Source organism: Myxine glutinosa, chromosome 6 (genome assembly GCF_964187855.1).
Source record: "Myxine glutinosa chromosome 6, kmMyxGlut1.1, whole genome shotgun sequence".
Lineage (NCBI taxonomy): Eukaryota > Metazoa > Chordata > Myxini > Myxiniformes > Myxinidae > Myxine > Myxine glutinosa.
This window is the reverse complement of record NC_136266.1, coordinates 169,437,652-169,455,649: the sequence shown is the minus strand read 5'-3', so window position 1 is coordinate 169,455,649 and position 17,998 is coordinate 169,437,652. Positions and strand designations below refer to the sequence as shown.

The 17,998-nt window shown below is 51.1% G+C and overlaps 1 protein-coding gene across 3 annotated transcripts in view; it reads right to left on the bottom strand.

Moving 5' to 3' along the window:
* Positions 1-17,998, bottom strand: part of LOC137412694 (discoidin domain-containing receptor 2) — a 140,884-nt gene that overhangs the window by 13,006 nt on the left and 109,880 nt on the right. For all 3 annotated transcript variants that reach the window (XM_068097979.2, XM_068097981.2, XM_068097982.2), the window contains 3 exons: positions 14,570-14,696; positions 3,041-3,148; positions 1,476-1,625 (listed from right to left, as the gene is read on the bottom strand). In XM_068097979.2, the coding sequence (XP_067954080.2) occupies positions 1,476-1,625; positions 3,041-3,148; positions 14,570-14,696 (385 nt within the window). The remainder of the gene's footprint in view (positions 1-1,475; positions 1,626-3,040; positions 3,149-14,569; positions 14,697-17,998) is intronic.

The window sequence follows — 17,998 nt, the reverse complement described above, 5'->3', positions numbered from 1 at the left end:
ATAAACACCGAGAAACAACCAAAGTTGCACACAATAACTTCACACACCGAAAGATAAATACAGTTTCGACAAAATACAATTGTGAACAGACTTAACTTCGACCCCAGACACCCCAGATTCGCCCCCAGCTGGAGAAAGACGGACCTGCGAGCGCTGAAACAGATGCGCCTGAGTTTGGAGAGGCCTGAGAAAGAACGTCACCTCTGAGCGCTGCGACGAGACCTCCCCGCATCTCTGGACCGAACCGTGTACCCTGCTTTGAGCCAAGAGTGCACCTTGAGCCATCGCTATCTGCCTTTCCTAGCCATCAAACCCCGTGTGAGTCAGTTTTTGTCCTGTTTCTCTGTGGTCTGTCGGGAATAATATAAGGTTGTGTCTAAGTGCCTGTCTTTCTGTGATTATAACTCTAGCCCCTGTAATCTGACCTTTCCGTACGAATATAATCTCCTCCGGAGGTCTTGAGAACTGAACCCTTGGTGTCGTATTGTGTTATTGTAACCCAGCCGGGTGTCTTCTCTTTCCTATTGAGCCAGCATGGCGCGGCTAGTCAACGTTCGGGCACAATCGGGTAACTTGTACGGATACGGCGGCCATCCCGCTCGGCCCACCATACCATCAAAGTCGTATCTGTAACAATTGGTTAACTGATGTTGCTTTACCTGCAAATGTACTGTGTGTGAATAACGTACTCGTGAATTGAACTTGCATTGCAAATAAGGTGCGTGTTGCTCACCTGGTAGTTCATAAAAGTCAATGTTCAGCTGTGTTATTTGTGAACCTTCTAACTAAATTCTGCTGCTGTGGCAAAATCCACCATTACCAGCCTCTGGGTGTTCCCCAACCAAAATAACTCCATAAGCAAACACCGCCATCTCTTATCTCCCCCCATCGAAAACCTTGATCTTTTCTACCCCCGTTAATTCACCCCAGATCCACATTTTTGAAATTCCGACTTCTTTCCTGGAAGTCCTTGCAGTGTCCTTGTGTTTTATACCTCTCCCACCCCCCCCCCCCCCCTTCCCGTGCCTCCTCCCCCCAAGCCCTCTCCCTCCCACAGATCTCCCAATGTCCCTGCTCTCAAATGTTGTACTTGTGTGCTTCCCTCTCTCTCCCCATCTTGTCTCCCGCTCCCTTTATTGTATGTTTTATGTGTCTGTCTTTTTTGTGATTAATGTTAGCTCTTACACGAGCCTCGATCTTGTATACCAAACTACCAAAATCAGGACTCTCTGCTCACCTTCACTCCTCTTTTTTCCCAACTCTGGAACAAACTCCCACGCTCTCTTCAATCTCACTCCTCCCTCCAGGTCTTCAAACCAGCTGTTCTCCACTATCTGTTATCTTCACCCCATCCAAAGCCTTGATATTTTTCTACCCCCATGAATCCAACCCAAATTTACTTTCATGGGCCTCTTCTGCACACAGGCACATTTCTAGGGCACAACGCTCAGAAAGATGTTTCTTCAAACACGCACCTGGTGAGGATGTCCTTGGAAGATATTTGCAGCATTGGAGACAACTTGCTCATCAGAGAGCCAAGTATACGGTTGTTCTCGGCACTTGGACAGCAGTTCCCAGAGCAGCACACCAAATGCCCACACATCAGACAAGAGAGAAAACTTTCCCTGCACGCAAACATTGCAAATAAATGATGTATTTAATTATATTTAAATAATCTATCTATCTATAATTCCAGTAATCTCTGTCTGTCTGTACGTTTGTCTGTGACCGCTGTTTCTCGACAACCACGGGTCCGATATACTTTTAACTTGCCAGGTATATTGCTGGGGACCCGAGGATGTGCCTTTTCAAGGTTTCATATTAATCGGACAATTACTTACCGAGCTATGTCCAAAAAACGATTCAACCAATCAGAGAGCAGCGAACGATCGCGTGTGCCGGCGTTGCGAATGGACCAAACCATTCCATGTAAATAGAGGGGGGGGGGGGGTTCTGTGGTCGTTGCGAATGGACGAAACCATTTCATGTAAATAGAGGGGGGGGATTGTCACTGTACTCGCAAGCCGTTCGCCGTTCGCTTTGGCGTTGCGAATGGACCAAACCATTTCATGTAAATAGAGGGGGGGGATATAATTTTAGATAGATATATAGTACGGGCATATATATAGTACGGGCATGCCCTAGTATATATAAAACACAGTTTGTGTGTGTGTGTGTGTGTGTGTGTGTGTGTGTGTGTGTGTGTGTGTGTGTGTGTGTGTGTGTGTGTGTGTGTGTGTGTGTGTGTGTGTGTGTGTGTGTGTGTGTGTGATGTTACCGATAGACTCCTAAACGGAGAGGCTTACGTGCTTGATATTTGGCATAAACATGGCCATGAGCCTGGGACGAACATGGCCGAACTCAAAATATTTGACGATCCATATTTTTTATTCATATTTACCTCAGCGCATTTCAGCGCACGGAATCAACGGAATCAGAGCAGGTGGGCGCTGATTCGCTCAGAGCGATCACGTGATGACGCTATGAACGATATGACGCTATGAACGATATGACGCTATGAAAAAAAAAATCGCTATGACGCTATGAAACGCTATGAAACGCTATGACCGCTATGAACGATATGACGCTATGAACGCTATGACGCTATGAAAAAAAAAATCGCTATGACGCTATGAAACGCTATGAAACGCTATGACCGCTATGAACGATATGACGCTATGAACGCTATGACGCTATGACGCTATGAAAAAAAAATCGCTATGACGCTATGAACGCTATGACGCTATGAAAAAAAAAATCGCTCGCTTTGCCAAGGGGCTCGCTCCCCCCCCCCCGTTCCCCTCCCCTCCCCTTCCCCCTCTCCTCCCCCGCCCGGCAATGCCGGGTACTTCTGCTAGTTCCCAATAAAACAATAATTATGTTACCTGTTTATTTTTCATTCGTTAACAAAGCACCTCCCATGCTATATGTCCCACCACGAAAATTAATGGTGCTAAGGCCTCATTTCCACATCTTCTCCCCATATAACCATAACAACATCATACAATCCACACACACAATGAATAGATGAGGCAATTACCAAGAGTAAACTCTCAGGAGCAAGCCAGCGAATGGGGAGCAGAGCACGACCTTTGACCCGGTAGTAATCCCCTGTGTAAAGGCTCCGTCCCATTCCGACATCTCCCACCTGCAAGGAGTGTTGGAAACATTGGAAGTGATCGTGTATCATTTGTCATTGCCACCACTATGGAGGATGTTAAAAGGTGTGCGTCCATAACCGTATATCGAGATCAACACATGCGTAGATCAAATTAAAATTACATCGATATCCGATATAAATCGAGATAAAAATAAAATTTCAATAGAGATCAATAATCGACATTGGGGTTGGGAAAATGTAACATAAACTCGACCTTCATGTACAAAGTCCATTTAGGTCGAGTTTATATTATGCAAGGCCTTCGTCCGCAGCTTGATAGAACACGCTCTCCTGTCTGGGCTGCCCCTACACCCCCTTACCTTGCCTCACATCTTGCTCAGCTTGACGCCATGCCAACCAAGGCCTACAAGATTAATGGAATCTCCGAGGATGAAGCTGAGTCTATGAGCTTATCACTTCGCCATCGCAGACAGGTCGGTGGTCTCTCTGTCTTCCATCACCTCCAGTCTTGTCTTGAACCCTCTGCTCTTTCCAAGATTTGCCCTCCGGTCCACCAGAGCTCACATGGTCCTGTTTTTGGCTGTTACATCCTGATCAATTCAGTGTACGAGTTCTTCCATGAGCCTCGGCTATGTATACAGAAAAAAAGACAGATCCATAGCGAGAATGCATGCCCGCTATCGCCTTTCCAGGGCTCGCCCAGAGCGTCCGGGCATGCCCGCTATCGCCTTTTCAGGGCTCGCCCAGAGCGCCCGGGCATGCCCAGCCTCGACTTGCCAGGCCGCAGCCAAACACGCCCGGGCAGGTCCAGACTCGCCTTTCCAAGGCTCGCCCTTGATACCCGGGCATGCCCGGTATAGCTTTTGCCGGGCAAACTTCCCGACATAAATGTGTATATATATTGTTGCCCGATAAACGGGCTTGTTAGAATACCTGAGCTGTTTTGTTTCAATAAAGCAACTCGGACGAATTCCGTCTTTGGTCGCGTCAATTCTTTCAACTCGCGTTGGAGCGCAGTTCCTTCATTGGTGACCTACCGACATGGATACGGCAGTGACGCTTAAACTGCCTACCTTCTGGGAGGCTCACGCGGCTGTTTGGTTCGCCCAGGCGGACTCCCAGTTCGCCCTGCGAGGCATCACCACGGACGACACCCGCTTCCACCATGTTGTGGCGGCGCTCGGTTCCGCCACCGCGGCCCGCGCCTTGAGCCTCCTCCAGCACCCGCCGGCTGCTGACAAATACGACGCGCTGAAGACGCTCCTCCTCGGCGCTTTCGCCCTCTCACCGGCAGCACGCGCACGGCGCCTGCTTGACCTGCCCGAGCTCGGCGACACGCGCCCGTCCGAGCGCATGGACTATATGCTCTCGTTGCTCGGCGAGCACTCTCCGGCATTCCTGTTCCGGGAGCTGTTCCTCCGTCAGCTGCCTAACCCGGTACGCCTCGCCCTGGCTGGCACGTTGATCACGGATTCCCGCGCCCTCGCCAGGGAAGCCGATAAGATCTCCTCGGCGGGCCAGCACATCGGCGCGGTTACCTGGAGCCCGCCGCCGTCCGAGGCGACGCCCGAGCGCCCTGCGCGGTTGGAGGCCGAACTGCCGGTGCAACTGGCGGCCGCCACGCCACACCGCCCGCTTCCGACATGACGGCCGGGGCCTCCACCTGACCGGGCGTGGTGTTATTACCACGCCAGGTTCGGACACAAGGCTCGGACGTGCCGGCCCCCGTGCACTTTCGGCAGGTCGGGAAACGGCCGGGCCGGCGTTCATTCCCAGCCATGAGCGCCGGCCACTCGGGCAACTTGCTGTTTATTCGGGACAAAGCGTCTGGACGGCGTTTCCTGTGCGACACCGGCGCCCAACTGAGCGTCATACCTGCCTCCGAGCAGGACAGGCTGGACGCAGTTTGCGGCCCCTCTTTGGTCGCTGCTAATGGCTCGGCCATACGCACTTTCGGCCCACGCGTCGTCACCCTCTGCTTCGGCAGCCAGCGCTTTCAATGGACTTTTGTTACCGCCAGCGTCCCCGTGGCTTTGCTGGGCGCCGACTTCCTCTGCGCGCACGGGCTGCTGGTCGACGTCAAACGACGTCGCCTTGTCCACGCCGAGACCTTCAGCTCCCTGGCGTGCACAATGAGCAGCTCCGCGCCGACCGAACTGGCGTGCGCCCTCCCGGCAACGAACGAGTTCGCTCGCCTCCTCGTGGAATTCCCGGCCCTCACGCGGCCGACGTTTTCGGCCGTCGCGGTGCGGCACGGGATCGAGCACCACATACCCACTACGGGCCCGCCGGTCTACGCCAGGGCCCGCCGCCTCGACCCAGCCAAGCTCGCCGTGGCAAAGGCCGAATTCGACGCGTTGGAGCACCTCGGCATCGTGCGGCGCTCCGATAGCGCGTGGGCCTCGCCACTGCACATCGTGCCAAAGCCGGGGGGTGGATGGCGCCTGTGTGGCGACTACCGCCGTCTCAATGACGCTACCACCCCCGACAGGTACCCGATCCCGCATATTCAGGACTTTTCCGCCCGTTTGGCGGGACGGGTCATCTTTTCGAAAATTGACCTGATACGGGGCTACCACCAGGTACCTGTCCGGGCGGCCGACGTCCCGAAGACGGCCGTCATCACGCCGTTCGGCCTGTTCGAATTTTTGCGGATGCCGTTTGGCCTCAAGAACGCGGCCCAGGCGTTCCAGCGCTTGATGGACGGCGTGCTGCGCGACCTGCCGTTTCTTTTCGTCTATCTGGACGACATCCTCGTCGCCAGCACGTCCCGCGCCGAGCACCTCCTCCACCTCCGAACACTGTTCGGTCGCCTCAGCGAGCACGGCTTAATTGTCAACCCGGTCAAATGCCACTTCGGCGCGACGACCGTTGACTTTTTGGGCCACCGCATCACCAAGACCGGGGCCGTGCCGCTGCCGACCAAGGTCGAGGCCATCACCACGTTCCCGCGTCCCCGTTCCATCAAGGCCCTCCAAGAGTTCCTCGGCATGGTGAATTTTTATCACCGATTCGTGCCCCGCGCTGCTCAGCTCATGCGGCCCCTTTACGAGGCCCTCCGGGGCAAGCCGGCCAAGCATGACATTGTTTGGTCCGCAGCCATGGACGCAGCCTTCGCCAGTGCCAAACGGGCCCTCGCCGACGCAACGCTGCTGGCTCACCCGGTGCTCAACGCGCCCATCGCCCTCACTACGGATGCCTCCAACTACGCGGTGGGCGCCGTCCATGAGCAATGGGTGGACGGGGTTTGGCAGCCACTCGCTTTTTTCAGCCGGCAACTCCGGCCGAACGAGTTAAGCTGCAGCACGTTCGACCGCGAGCTGCTCGGGCTATTCCTGGCCGTTCGCCATTTCCGACACCTCCTGGAGGGCCGCCCGTTCACGGCTTTCGTCGACCACAAGCCGTTGGTCTACGCAATGGCTAAGGTCACGGAGCCGTGGTCGGCCCGCCAGCAGCGCCACCTCTCCGCCGTGTCGGAGTTCACCACGGACATCCAGCACGTCGCCGGCAAAGACAACGCCGTGGCCGACTGCCTTTCGCGGGCCAGCGCGAACGTGGTCCACCTCGGCGTGGACTTCACGCTCATGGCGGCCGACCAGACCACCGACGCCTCGGTGCAGGCACTCCGCGTGGCGGACACGGGCCTCCGCCTGGCCGACATCCCCTTCGCGGGCACCGTCCTGCTCTGCGACGTCTCCCAGGGCCAGCCTCGCCCCATCGTGCCCGTTTCCTGGCAGCGCCGCATCTTCGCCTCCATCCACGGCCTTTCTCACCCGGGCCGGAAAGCTTCTCAGAAGCTGGTGTCGGCGCGTTTCGTCTGGCACGGCTTTCGACGAAACATCCGCGACTGGGCCAACGCCTGCACGGCCTGCCAGCGAGCCAAGGTCCACCGCCACACCCAGGCCCCGCTGGCACCTTTCGCCGTGCCTGAACGGCGTTTCGACCACGTCCACGTGGACCTGGTGGGTCCCCTGCCCCCCTCGCGGGGGTTCACCCACCTGCTCACCATGGTGGACAGGACCACCAGGTGGCCGGAGGCCGTGCCCCTCACCTCCACCACCACCGCCGACGTGGCGCAGGCGTTCATCGCCACCTGGGTCGCGCGCTTCGGCGCACCAGCGGACATCTCGTCCGACCGCGGCCCACAGTTCACGTCTGAGCTTTGGGGCGCGGTCCCCCGTTCGTTGGGGGTCACGCTGCACCGCACCACGGCCTACCACCCCCAAGCCAATGGGTTGTGCGAGCGGTTTCACCGCTCCATGAAGGCCGCACTCATGGCCGGCCTTCAGGATGACGGTTGGGCCGACCGGCTGCCGTGGGTCCTTTTGGGCCTTCGCACGGCCCCCAAGGAAGACCTCCAGGCGTCCGCCGCCGAGCTCGTCTACGGCCAGCCACTCCGCGTCCCGGGCGAATTCGTGCCTGACGCTACCAGTCCCTGGTCCGCCGCTCGCCAGCGCTCGGACCTCCAGGAGGCCGCCCAACGATTTGCCCCCGTGCCGACGTCCCGCCACGGTGGCCCCCAGTCCTACGTCCCCCCGGCGCTTCGCACAGCGGAGTACGTCTTTGTGCGTCATGACGTGCACCGGGGGCCACTCCGGCCGCCGTACGACGGGCCCTTCCGGGTCCTGCGACGGGGCGACAAGTCTTTCATCGTCGACTTCGGCGGCCGGCCGGACCGGATTTCTGTGGACCGCCTCAAACCGGCGCACATGGACGTCGACCAACCACCACGGTTGGCCCTTCCTCCGTGGCGAGGCCGCCCCCCGTCCACAGTTCCCCCCGCTCGACCACCCACCACCACGTCAGACCCCTCCCCACGACCCTCCAGGGGTCGCTTCGGCCGGGTCATCCGGACCCCCCTTAAATTGACCCTGCCGGTGCAGGTCGATTCTGGAGGGGCGTGTGTAGCGGTTACCGCTGGATGTACATAATCGCCTTGCACCGGCCAGAACACGGCCAGACGCGCCTCTCCCGGGCATGCCCGGACTCACTGTTCCCGGGCACGCCCGAACCTCCCGGGCACGCCCGGTCTCGTCTTTCCCGGGCATGCCCGCTCTCGCCTTTCCAGGGCTCGCCCAGAGCGTCCGGGCATGCCCGCTATCGCCTTTCCAGGGCTCGCCCAGAGCGTCCGGGCATGCCCGCTATCGCCTTTCCAGGGCTCGCCCAGAGCGTCCGGGCATGCCCGCTATCGCCTTTCCAGGGCTCGCCCAGAGCGTCCGGGCATGCCCGCTATCGCCTTTTCAGGGCTCGCCCAGAGCGCCCGGGCATGCCCAGCCTCGACTTGCCAGGCCGCAGCCAAACACGCCCGGGCAGGTCCAGACTCGCCTTTCCAAGGCTCGCCCTTGATACCCGGGCATGCCCGGTATAGCTTTTGCCGGGCAAACTTCCCGACATAAATGTGTATATATATTGTTGCCCGATAAACGGGCTTGTTAGAATACCTGAGCTGTTTTGTTTCAATAAAGCAACTCGGACGAATTCCGTCTTTGGTCGCGTCAATTCTTTCAACTCGCGTTGGAGCGCAGTTCCTTCAGTATCATGTTAAACCTCCTGTATGGGCGAGACCAGGTGGAGGACTTGTGGCACAAAGGAACTTGTGGCACGCTACGCAGTTATAAGGAAATGAACATCACAAGCCTTTTGGCCAGAAGACAGCAGGCCAGGGCGGCATAGTGAGCTGTGGAGCCCTGGAGAGTTGGCCAGAGGACAGCAGGCCAGGGCGTCATAGTGAGCGGTGGAGCCCTGGAGAGTTGGCCAGAGGACAGCAGGCCAGGGTGGCATAGTGAGCTGTGGAGCCCTGGAGAGTTGGCCAGAGGACAGCAGGCCAGGGCGGCATAGTGAGCGGTGGAGCCCTGGAGAGTGGCATAATATCTTACAGGGGTCCCGCCCTGAGGGGTGGGCAGGCCAGAAAGATCGTGCCATTATCTCCTTTTTCACCCAAACCTGCACTTCACCTTGTACCACACCAGCCTGCATGACATCATAATCCTACAGCCATAGCTACACTACATGACCAAAAGTATGCGGACACCCCTTATAATGAGTGGATTCTCTGTTTCAGCCACACCCATTGCTGGCAGGTATATATAATTAATCAAGCACACAGCCATGAAATCTCCATAGACAAACATTGGCAGTAGAATGGGCCGTACTGAAGAGCTCAGTGCATTTCAACGTGGTAGCGTCGAAAGATAACACCTTTCCAACAAGTCAGTTCGTCAAATTTCTGCCCTGCTAGAGCTGCCCCGGTCAACTGTAAGTGCTGTTATTGTGAAGTGGAAAAGTCTAGGAGCAACAACAGCTCAGCTGCGAAGTGGTAGGCCACACAAGCTCACAGAACGGGACCGCCAAGTACTGAAGCACGTAGCGCGTAAAAATTGTCTGTCCTCGGTTGCAACACTCACTACCGAGTTCCAAACTGCCTCTGGAAGCAACGTCAGCTCAACACGTGTTCATCGGGAGCTTCATGAAATGGGTTTCCATTGCCAAGCAGAGGCACACAAGCCGAAGATCACCTTGCGCAATGCCAAGCGTCAGCTGGAGTGGTGTAATGCTCGCCACCAGTGGACTCTGGAGCAGTGGAAACGCGTTCTCTGGAGTGATGAATCCCGCTTCACCATCCAGCAGTCCGAAGGATGAATCTGGGTTTGGCGGATTCCAGGAGAACTCTACCTGCCTGAATACATAGTGCCAACTGTAAAGTTTGGTGGAGGAGGAATAAGGGTCTGGGGCTGTTTTTCATGGTCCGGGCTTGGCCCCTTAGTTCCAGTGAAGAGATATCTTAATGCGACAGCATACAATGACATTCTAGACGATTGTGTGCTTCCAACTTTGTGGCAACAGTTTGGGGAAGGCCTTTTCCTGTTTCAGTATGACAATGCCCCCATGCACAAAGCGATGTCCATGCAGAAATGGTTTGTCGAGATCGGTGTAGAAGAACTTGACTAGACTGCACAGAGCCCTGACCTCAACCCCATCAAACACGTTTGGGATGAATTGGAACGCCGACTGCGAGCCATGCCTAATCACCCAACATCAGTGCCCGACCTCACAAATGCTCTTGTGACTGAATGGAAGCAAATCCCCACAGCAATGTTCCAACATCTGGTGTAAAGCCTTCCCAGAAGAGTGGAGGCTGTTATAGCAGCAAAGGGAGGACCAACTCCATATTAATGCCCATGATTTTGGAATGAGATGTGTGATGTTCGGGTGTCCACATACTTTTGGTCATGTGGTGTAGCTCGTGCCTGCACAAGTCCTCGCCTGTTCAGTTCCCCTTCATTGTATGAATGTGGTATTGTCGGCACCATTAGTGGGGTTATTTTTTTTGTATACAAGTGCGTGTGTTTGCTCCCTTTCTTCCCTATGTTTCTTTGTTTTTTTTTGTAAACCGCTGCTAGGACAGCACACATATACACTGACCATTCTCTATGACTAATGTGTATACAAAAGGTGCTTCATCAAATAAAAAGATAACTGCAAGTTTATTTTTCTGTTTTGGCAGTGAAATGCTCATGGAGGAATATACACCTATTTACATGCATTCGACAAGGACATTAGGAGACCTCTGAATACTTGTCCATGAATTACAAAATACATGGCCATAAAATGGACAAATCAACAACTTCAGGTCACAACATTGTAAGGACAATGAATTGATCACCAAAAAGACCAATAATTGATGCTCCAGGGGCGGATCCAGGGGGGGTTCACTGGGTGCACGTGAACCCCCCCCCCCCCCCCTCCTTCACCCCTTATCCCCACCTCACCCTCCCTCCGCCACTACCATATATACTTCCACCATCTGCAATGGACGGAGGTAATGTTTTCAACCCTGTCAGTTTGTTTGTGTGCAGGATATCTCAAAGGTTACTGATGGATTTTGGGTTTAATCTGCTGAAGGGGTTGTGTGTGTGAGAAGAATTGATTCGATTTTGGTGAATATCCGAATCCAGATCGAGATACGAGAAATTTTTAAGTGATTCTTCACTATGGAGTGCGATCTGGCAAAAACGATACATAGCATTGTGGCGGACACGAAAGCCCACTGGCATGGTGACATAATTCCGCGCACCAAGTGGGCGGCGGCCACGCCCGAGGGGTAGGCGTGGCCTCAGGATATACACCGGGCGCGCAGCCCGGAGCGCACCAGTGCTACAGTGCCCTCTTTGAATAAAGAACATTAAACTTACCGCGTTGTCCGCTTCCTCCTTGGTAGCAAGTCGCGCGCGTAGCACCGCATGATACTTCAGCATGATATTTCAAAGAGTTATGGACGGATTCGTTCGAAACTTGATGGACGTGTTGTGTATGTGACAAAGACAAAGTGATTCAATTTTGGTGAAGATCCAAATCCAGATCCAGATACGAGGATTTCTTTTAATTTTTTTTAGTGATTTTTCAAAATTGAGAGATGGGGCCAAAAATGATATACATCATGTTATTTCAAAAAGTTGTGGATGACAAAACTTGGTGAATGCGTTCGTTAAGTGACAATAACAAGCGGATTAGCTTTTGGTTCAGGTCCGAATCCAGATCCGGCCTATCCGAATCCTCCATGAGATACAAATCCGAATCCGGCCTATCAGACCCAAAGTAAGACGTGCATTCATTTCTACATATTGCATGCCATGAGATACCTCTTTGGACAAAAACGCCAACAACAAAGCAAACAAGCCACATGCTGCAGTTTTAGGTTGTACGCAACCTCCAGTCCCAAGTATTATCCATTCCGGCCATGGAAACTGAGCCGCCCCCAGCACCATCGTGCGACTCCACATCTGATGACTCTTCTCCAATGATACTTCTACCGCTGCTGGCTCCGACCAATGACTTAGAACCTGCTCGTAGAACTATAGACTCACTTTACTGAGCATACGAGATGGGACACACAAGCACTGCACCTCATCTTGTCTGTGACCTGCTCATTTGGGACAGGAGACACAGGAGTCATGAGTGATCTGGTGGATCTCCACCAATATGACCTGCCATCATCAATAAAAGTTGTTACAGAGGTGTGCAGCTGGCAGATAATATGGTCCCAACCACAGCAAGTCAGCATCAGAGATCCCAACCACAGCAAGTCAGCATCAGAGGTCCCAACCACAGCAAGTCAGCACCAGAGGTCCCAACCACAGCAAGTCAGCATCAGAGATCCCAACCACAGCAAGTCAGCATCAGAGGTTCCAACCACAGCAAGTCAGCATCAGAGGTCCCAACCACAGCAAGTCAGCACCAGAGGTCCCAACCACAGCAAGTCAGCATCAGAGATCCCAACCACAGCAAGTCAGCATCAGAGGTCCCAACCACAGCAAGTCAGCATCAGAGGTCCCAACCACAGCAAGTCAGCATCAGAGGTCCCAACCACAGCAAGTCAGCATCAGAGATCCCAACCACAGCAAGTCAGCATCAGAGATCCCAACCACAGCAAGTCAGCATCAGAGGTCCCAACCACAGCAAGTCAGCATCAGAGGTCCCAACCACAGCAAGTCAGCATCAGAGATCCCAACCACAGCAAGTCAGCATCAGAGGTCCCAACCACAGCAAGTCAGCACCAGAGGTCCCAACCACAGCAAGTCAGCATCAGAGGTCCCAACCACAGCAAGTCAGCATCAGAGGTCCCAACCACAGCAAGTCAGCATCAGAGGTCCCAACCACAGAAAGTCAGCATCAGAGGTCCCAACCACAGCAGCAAAAACCCTCAAACAGACAGACAAATTATTCTTCCCCAACATCCGCTGCCTGATGCTTCTCTTCTGCGCGATGCCCGTAACATCATGGAAGTGTGAGCGGTCTATTGGCGGACTGAGACGTCTTAAGATTCACATGAGGCCAACAATGCGTGAAGATCAGATGAATGGATTTCTACTAACGCACATTAATTATGGCGTTGACTTAGATATGAATGTTATCATTGATGACTCTCCATGGCGAAATCCACAAAGAATGGAGTTTCTGAACATTATTTAGTAGAGATAGTCGACTCCAAGAGCTAACGATGTACAAATAGGAAACTGTCACTTCACTCAGTAGGCCGGCTGGTACAAGCTTACAGACATCATTATTGAAGACTTGGCACACCTGAGCTCCTCACCACATACAAGGCTTTCATCCACAGCTCAATGGAATACTGCTCTCCCCTCTGGGCTGGTGCTCCTGCCTCACACCTAGCTCGCCTTCACGCTGTTGAAACCAAAGCATTCAGAATCATTGGAATCTCCCGCGATGAAGCTAACTCCAAGGGCCTCTCACTCACTCACCGCAGGCAGGTTGGTGGTCTTTCCGTCTTCTACCGACTCCTCTCTGGCCTTGCCCCCCCCCCCCCCAGCTCTCTCTGGGCTCTGTCCCGCAAATATTCCTACAGGTCGCACAAGATCTGCCTGCAACCCTCTTATGGTTAAACTGCCAAAATCAAGACTCTCTGCTCACCTTCACTCCTTCATCCCTCTTTTCTCCCGCCTCTGGAACAAACTCCCTCACTCTCTTCAATCCCACTCCACCCTCCAAGTCTTTAAAACGGCTGTTCACCACCATCTCTTATCTTCCCCCATCCAAAACCTTGATCTTTTCTACCCCCGCTAATTTCACCCCAATTCCACTTTTTTGAAATACCAACTTCTGTCCAGGAAGTCCTTGGTGTCCTTGTGTTTTATACTTCTCCCTCCGCCCCCCCCCCCCCCCCTTCCCATGCCTCCTCCCCCTGAGCCCTCTCCCTTCCACACATCTCCCTGCTCTCGGATGTTGTGTTTGTGTGCTTCCCCTTCTCTCCCCATCTTGTCTTCCGCTCCCTCTTTTTGGGTATGTTGTTTGTCTGGTTGATTTGTTTGTGAAGTTAATGTTAGCTCTTTCACGAGCCTCGATTCAGTATACAAAAAAAGAAAAAAAAAAAAAAAAAGAAGACAATATCTCTCTTTTAGCTAAATATTGTCAATTGAAAAATAAAAAACAAATACATTGAGTTGAATAAGGTTTGGTGGTAGATTTTGTGATCTGTAAACATCTTAACCTCAATTGAACCCCCTGTGCTCTTATAACTTCTTAAGTTGTTAATCCTGATCAGAAAGACTACCATAATTGTGAAGCACTGACAGATCACATCATCAAGTGGATGCAATATTGGAATAATAGAATTTTAAAAATACTTTTTTCTTTTTTCTTTTTTTTAAGGTCGGAGGGTTTTGCGTAACATTGTTTTTTTCAATAGTTAACATTTCAGTGCCCCCCACAACCCAAGTAGTCGAGGGCACATTAACAGTCAAGCCCAAAATGTAATGGCACACACATTTAGAACATACTATGTGGGGCATGCAAATTAAATACACTCTCACTGAAGGTCATTGATGAGCAAACGCAATTTCAAGGGTCAAAGTTCAACCATAAACAGAGAAAGCACGAGGGAAACGTTGGAAAAAAGCCAGAAGAAAAGACCCTGTGAAACTTTAAACTGACCTTAACTGTTTCAAACTTTCCAACAAGGCAGTTTCGAGCAGCAAGATCTCTATGGATGAAATTTATTGATGCCAGATAGTTCATCCCTTGTGCCACCTGCAATGCCATAGAGAGCAGCCTGGATGTGCTGTGGATACAAAGAAGTTAAAATTGAAAAAGAGAATGTTACAAATGATAAGTATAAGAGATAGGTTCTTGAAGAATAACATGCAAACATTTACAAGTAGCACATGCATGATGATCCCAATGCTACACGCCCCCATCAGCTGCTGGCTCTATTGTCTGCAAATGTCTGCAGCTGTGGAGGAACCCAGGTACGTTTTGAAACAGCAAAGGGTTTACCTTGTACAGATTTATACAATTTTATTTGGCTGGAATGGCAGTATTGTTATTATATAAATACAGCATATATACGTATTATACATGTATTTATTTATTTAATAACACCTCCCTACCCCCACACCACTCACTTTTTTCCTGTGCCAACCTTCCATATGGAGTACCTCCATGCCAACCCACCTACAGTTCGCCATGATATATGCCCAATAAACAGCCCAAGATCTAATCTGGACGATAATCCATGATATACAGTGCATTCAGAAAGTATTCAGACCCCTTCACTTTTTTCACATTTTGTTATGTTGCAGCCTCATGCTGAAATCGTTTAAATTCATTTTTCCGTCATTAATCTACACTCAATACCCCATAATGACAAAGAGAAAACAGGATTTTAGAAAGTTTTACAAATTTATTAAAAATAAAAAACTGAAATATCACATTGACATACAGTCACGTGAAAAAGTAAGTACACCCCATGTAAAGTTTTGACTTTTTAAACATATTTCAACATACAGCTATTTGATCTTCATTTCAACAATATTGATAGATAAAGGTGATATAATATAACAAATATCATGAAACATTTACATTTTGTAGTCCATTGTATAATTTAAATAAATATAAATGCAAATTTCGCATGTGGAAAAAGGAAGTACACCCCTACATTTATCACTACTTCAACAACACACACAACAGGCATTTTAAGGCCATTTTCCCTGCAAGAGCGGGGGTTAGCCTCGCGGTCCCCATGACAATTTGGAGAAAATTGTCATGGTTCTATTTTTGAGGCAATGTTTTTATGGCCGGGTGCCATTCCTGACGCCAACCCTTTGAGTCGACTCTTACGACACGCAGGGATACGGTGTACCTATTCTAAACCGGGGTACACACCAGTGTTTTATCACTACTTATCACTACTTCAAATACCTAAAATTAGAATGAGGTGCACCAGCTCAGGTGCAAATGATTAGAACATCGTTAGAGAGGATCTTGGAGGAACCTGTCTTATTTAAACCTCAGACATTTAGTTTGGTTTGCTCTTTGTTGTTGAAGTGTGCGGCGTCACCATGCCGAGATCAAAAGAGCTCTCTGAGGCCTTCCGAAAGAAGGTTATAGATGCCTACGAGTCTGGGAAGGGATTTAAAAAGATCTCCAAACAATTTGAAATCAATCATTCGACTGTCCGGAAGATCATCTACAAGTGGAGAAGATTCCAAACAACTGCCAACTTGTTCAGGCCAGGCCGCCCCAGCAAGTTCAGCCCGAGAGCAGACCGCAAGATGCTGAAAGAAGTCTCTAAGAACCCCAGAATGTCATCACGGGACCTACAGGTAGCTCTTGCCACTGTTGATGTCAAAGTGCACGAGTCTACCATTAGAAAGAGGCTGCACAAGTTTGACCTACCTGGAAGGTGTGCCAGGGGGAAACCTTTGCTCTCCAGAAAGAACATCAGGGGAAGACTAAAGTTTGCCAAAGAACACCGAGGCAAAGACCAGCACTTCTGGAACAATGTGCTCTGGACAGATGAGTCAAAGGTAGAGATATTTGGCCACAGTACCTGAAGACATGTTTGGCAAAAACCAAAGAAAGCATTTGACCACAAGAACCTGATACCAACTGTAAAGCATGGTGGTGGAAATATTATGGTTTGGGGCAGCTTTGCTGCATCAGGGCGTGGGCAGCTCACCATCATAGAATCCACTATGAATTATTCATTGTACCAGAGGGTGCTTGAGGATAATGTGAGGCCATCTGTCAGAAAGTTGAAGCTCAACCGAAGGTGGACCTCGCTACATGACAATGACCCTAAACATACCAGTAAATCCACCAAGGAATGGCTGAAAAGAAAGAAATGGAGGGTTCTGGAATGGCCAAGTCAAAGCCCGGATCTAAATCCCATCGAGATGTTGTGGGGGGATTTGAAACGAGCTGTGCATGCAAGAAACCCCTCAAACATCGCACAGCTGAAAGAATTCTGCATGGAGGAGTCGGCAAAAATTTCTCCCAGTCGATGTCAGAGACTGGTAGATAGTTATAAGAAATGCCTACTTGAGGTTGTTTCTGCCAAAGGGGGCAATACCACCTATTAGAGCAAAGGGTGTACTTACTTTTTCCACATGCGAAATTTGAATTTATGTTTATTTAAATTATACAATGGACTACAAAATGTAAATGTTTCATGATATTTGTTATATTATATCACCTTTATCTGTCAATATTGTTTAAATGAAGATCAAATAGCTGTATGTTGAAATATGTTGAAAAAGTCAAAACTTTACATGGGGTGTACTTACTTTTTCACGTGACTGTAAGTATTCATACCCTTTGCGATGACACTTGAAATTTAGCTCAGGTGCCTCCCATTTCTCTTGATCATCTTTCAGATGTTTCTACACCTTGATTGGAGTCCACATGTGGTAAATTCAATTGATTGGATATGATTTAGAAAGGCACACTCCTGTCTATATAAAGTCTCACAGCTGACAATGTATATCAGAGCAAAAACCAAGCCATGAGGTCGAAGGAACTGCTTGCAGAGCTCAGAGACAGGATTGTGTCGAGGCACAGATCTGGGGAAGCCGACAAAAAAATTTCTGCTGCATTGAAGTTTCCCAAGAGCACAGTGACCTCCATAATTCTTAAATGGAAGAAGTTTGGAACAACCAGGACTCTTCCTAGAGCTGACCGCCCGGCCAACCTGAGCAATCGGGGGAGACGGGCCTTGGTAAGAGAGGTGACCAAGAACCCGATGGTCACTCTGGCTGAGCTCCAGAGATCCTGTGTGGAGATGGGAGAAACTTCCAGAAGGACAACCATCACTGCAACACTCTACCGATGTGGGCTTTCTGGTAGAGTGGCCAGACGGAAGCCAAACAGTTCAATCTTGGTTTCATCAGGCAACAGAATCTTGTTTCTCACAGTCTGAGAGTCCTTTCGGTGCTTTTTTGCAAACTCCAAGCGGGCTTTCATGTGTCTTTCACTGAGGAGAGGCTTCCGTTGACAAGATTGACATCTTTGGGGTTATTAAAGAATATAGAAATTTCACCGTGTTTAGAGCTGATAGTTTTATCTTCCTTTTCGGTAGCTTCA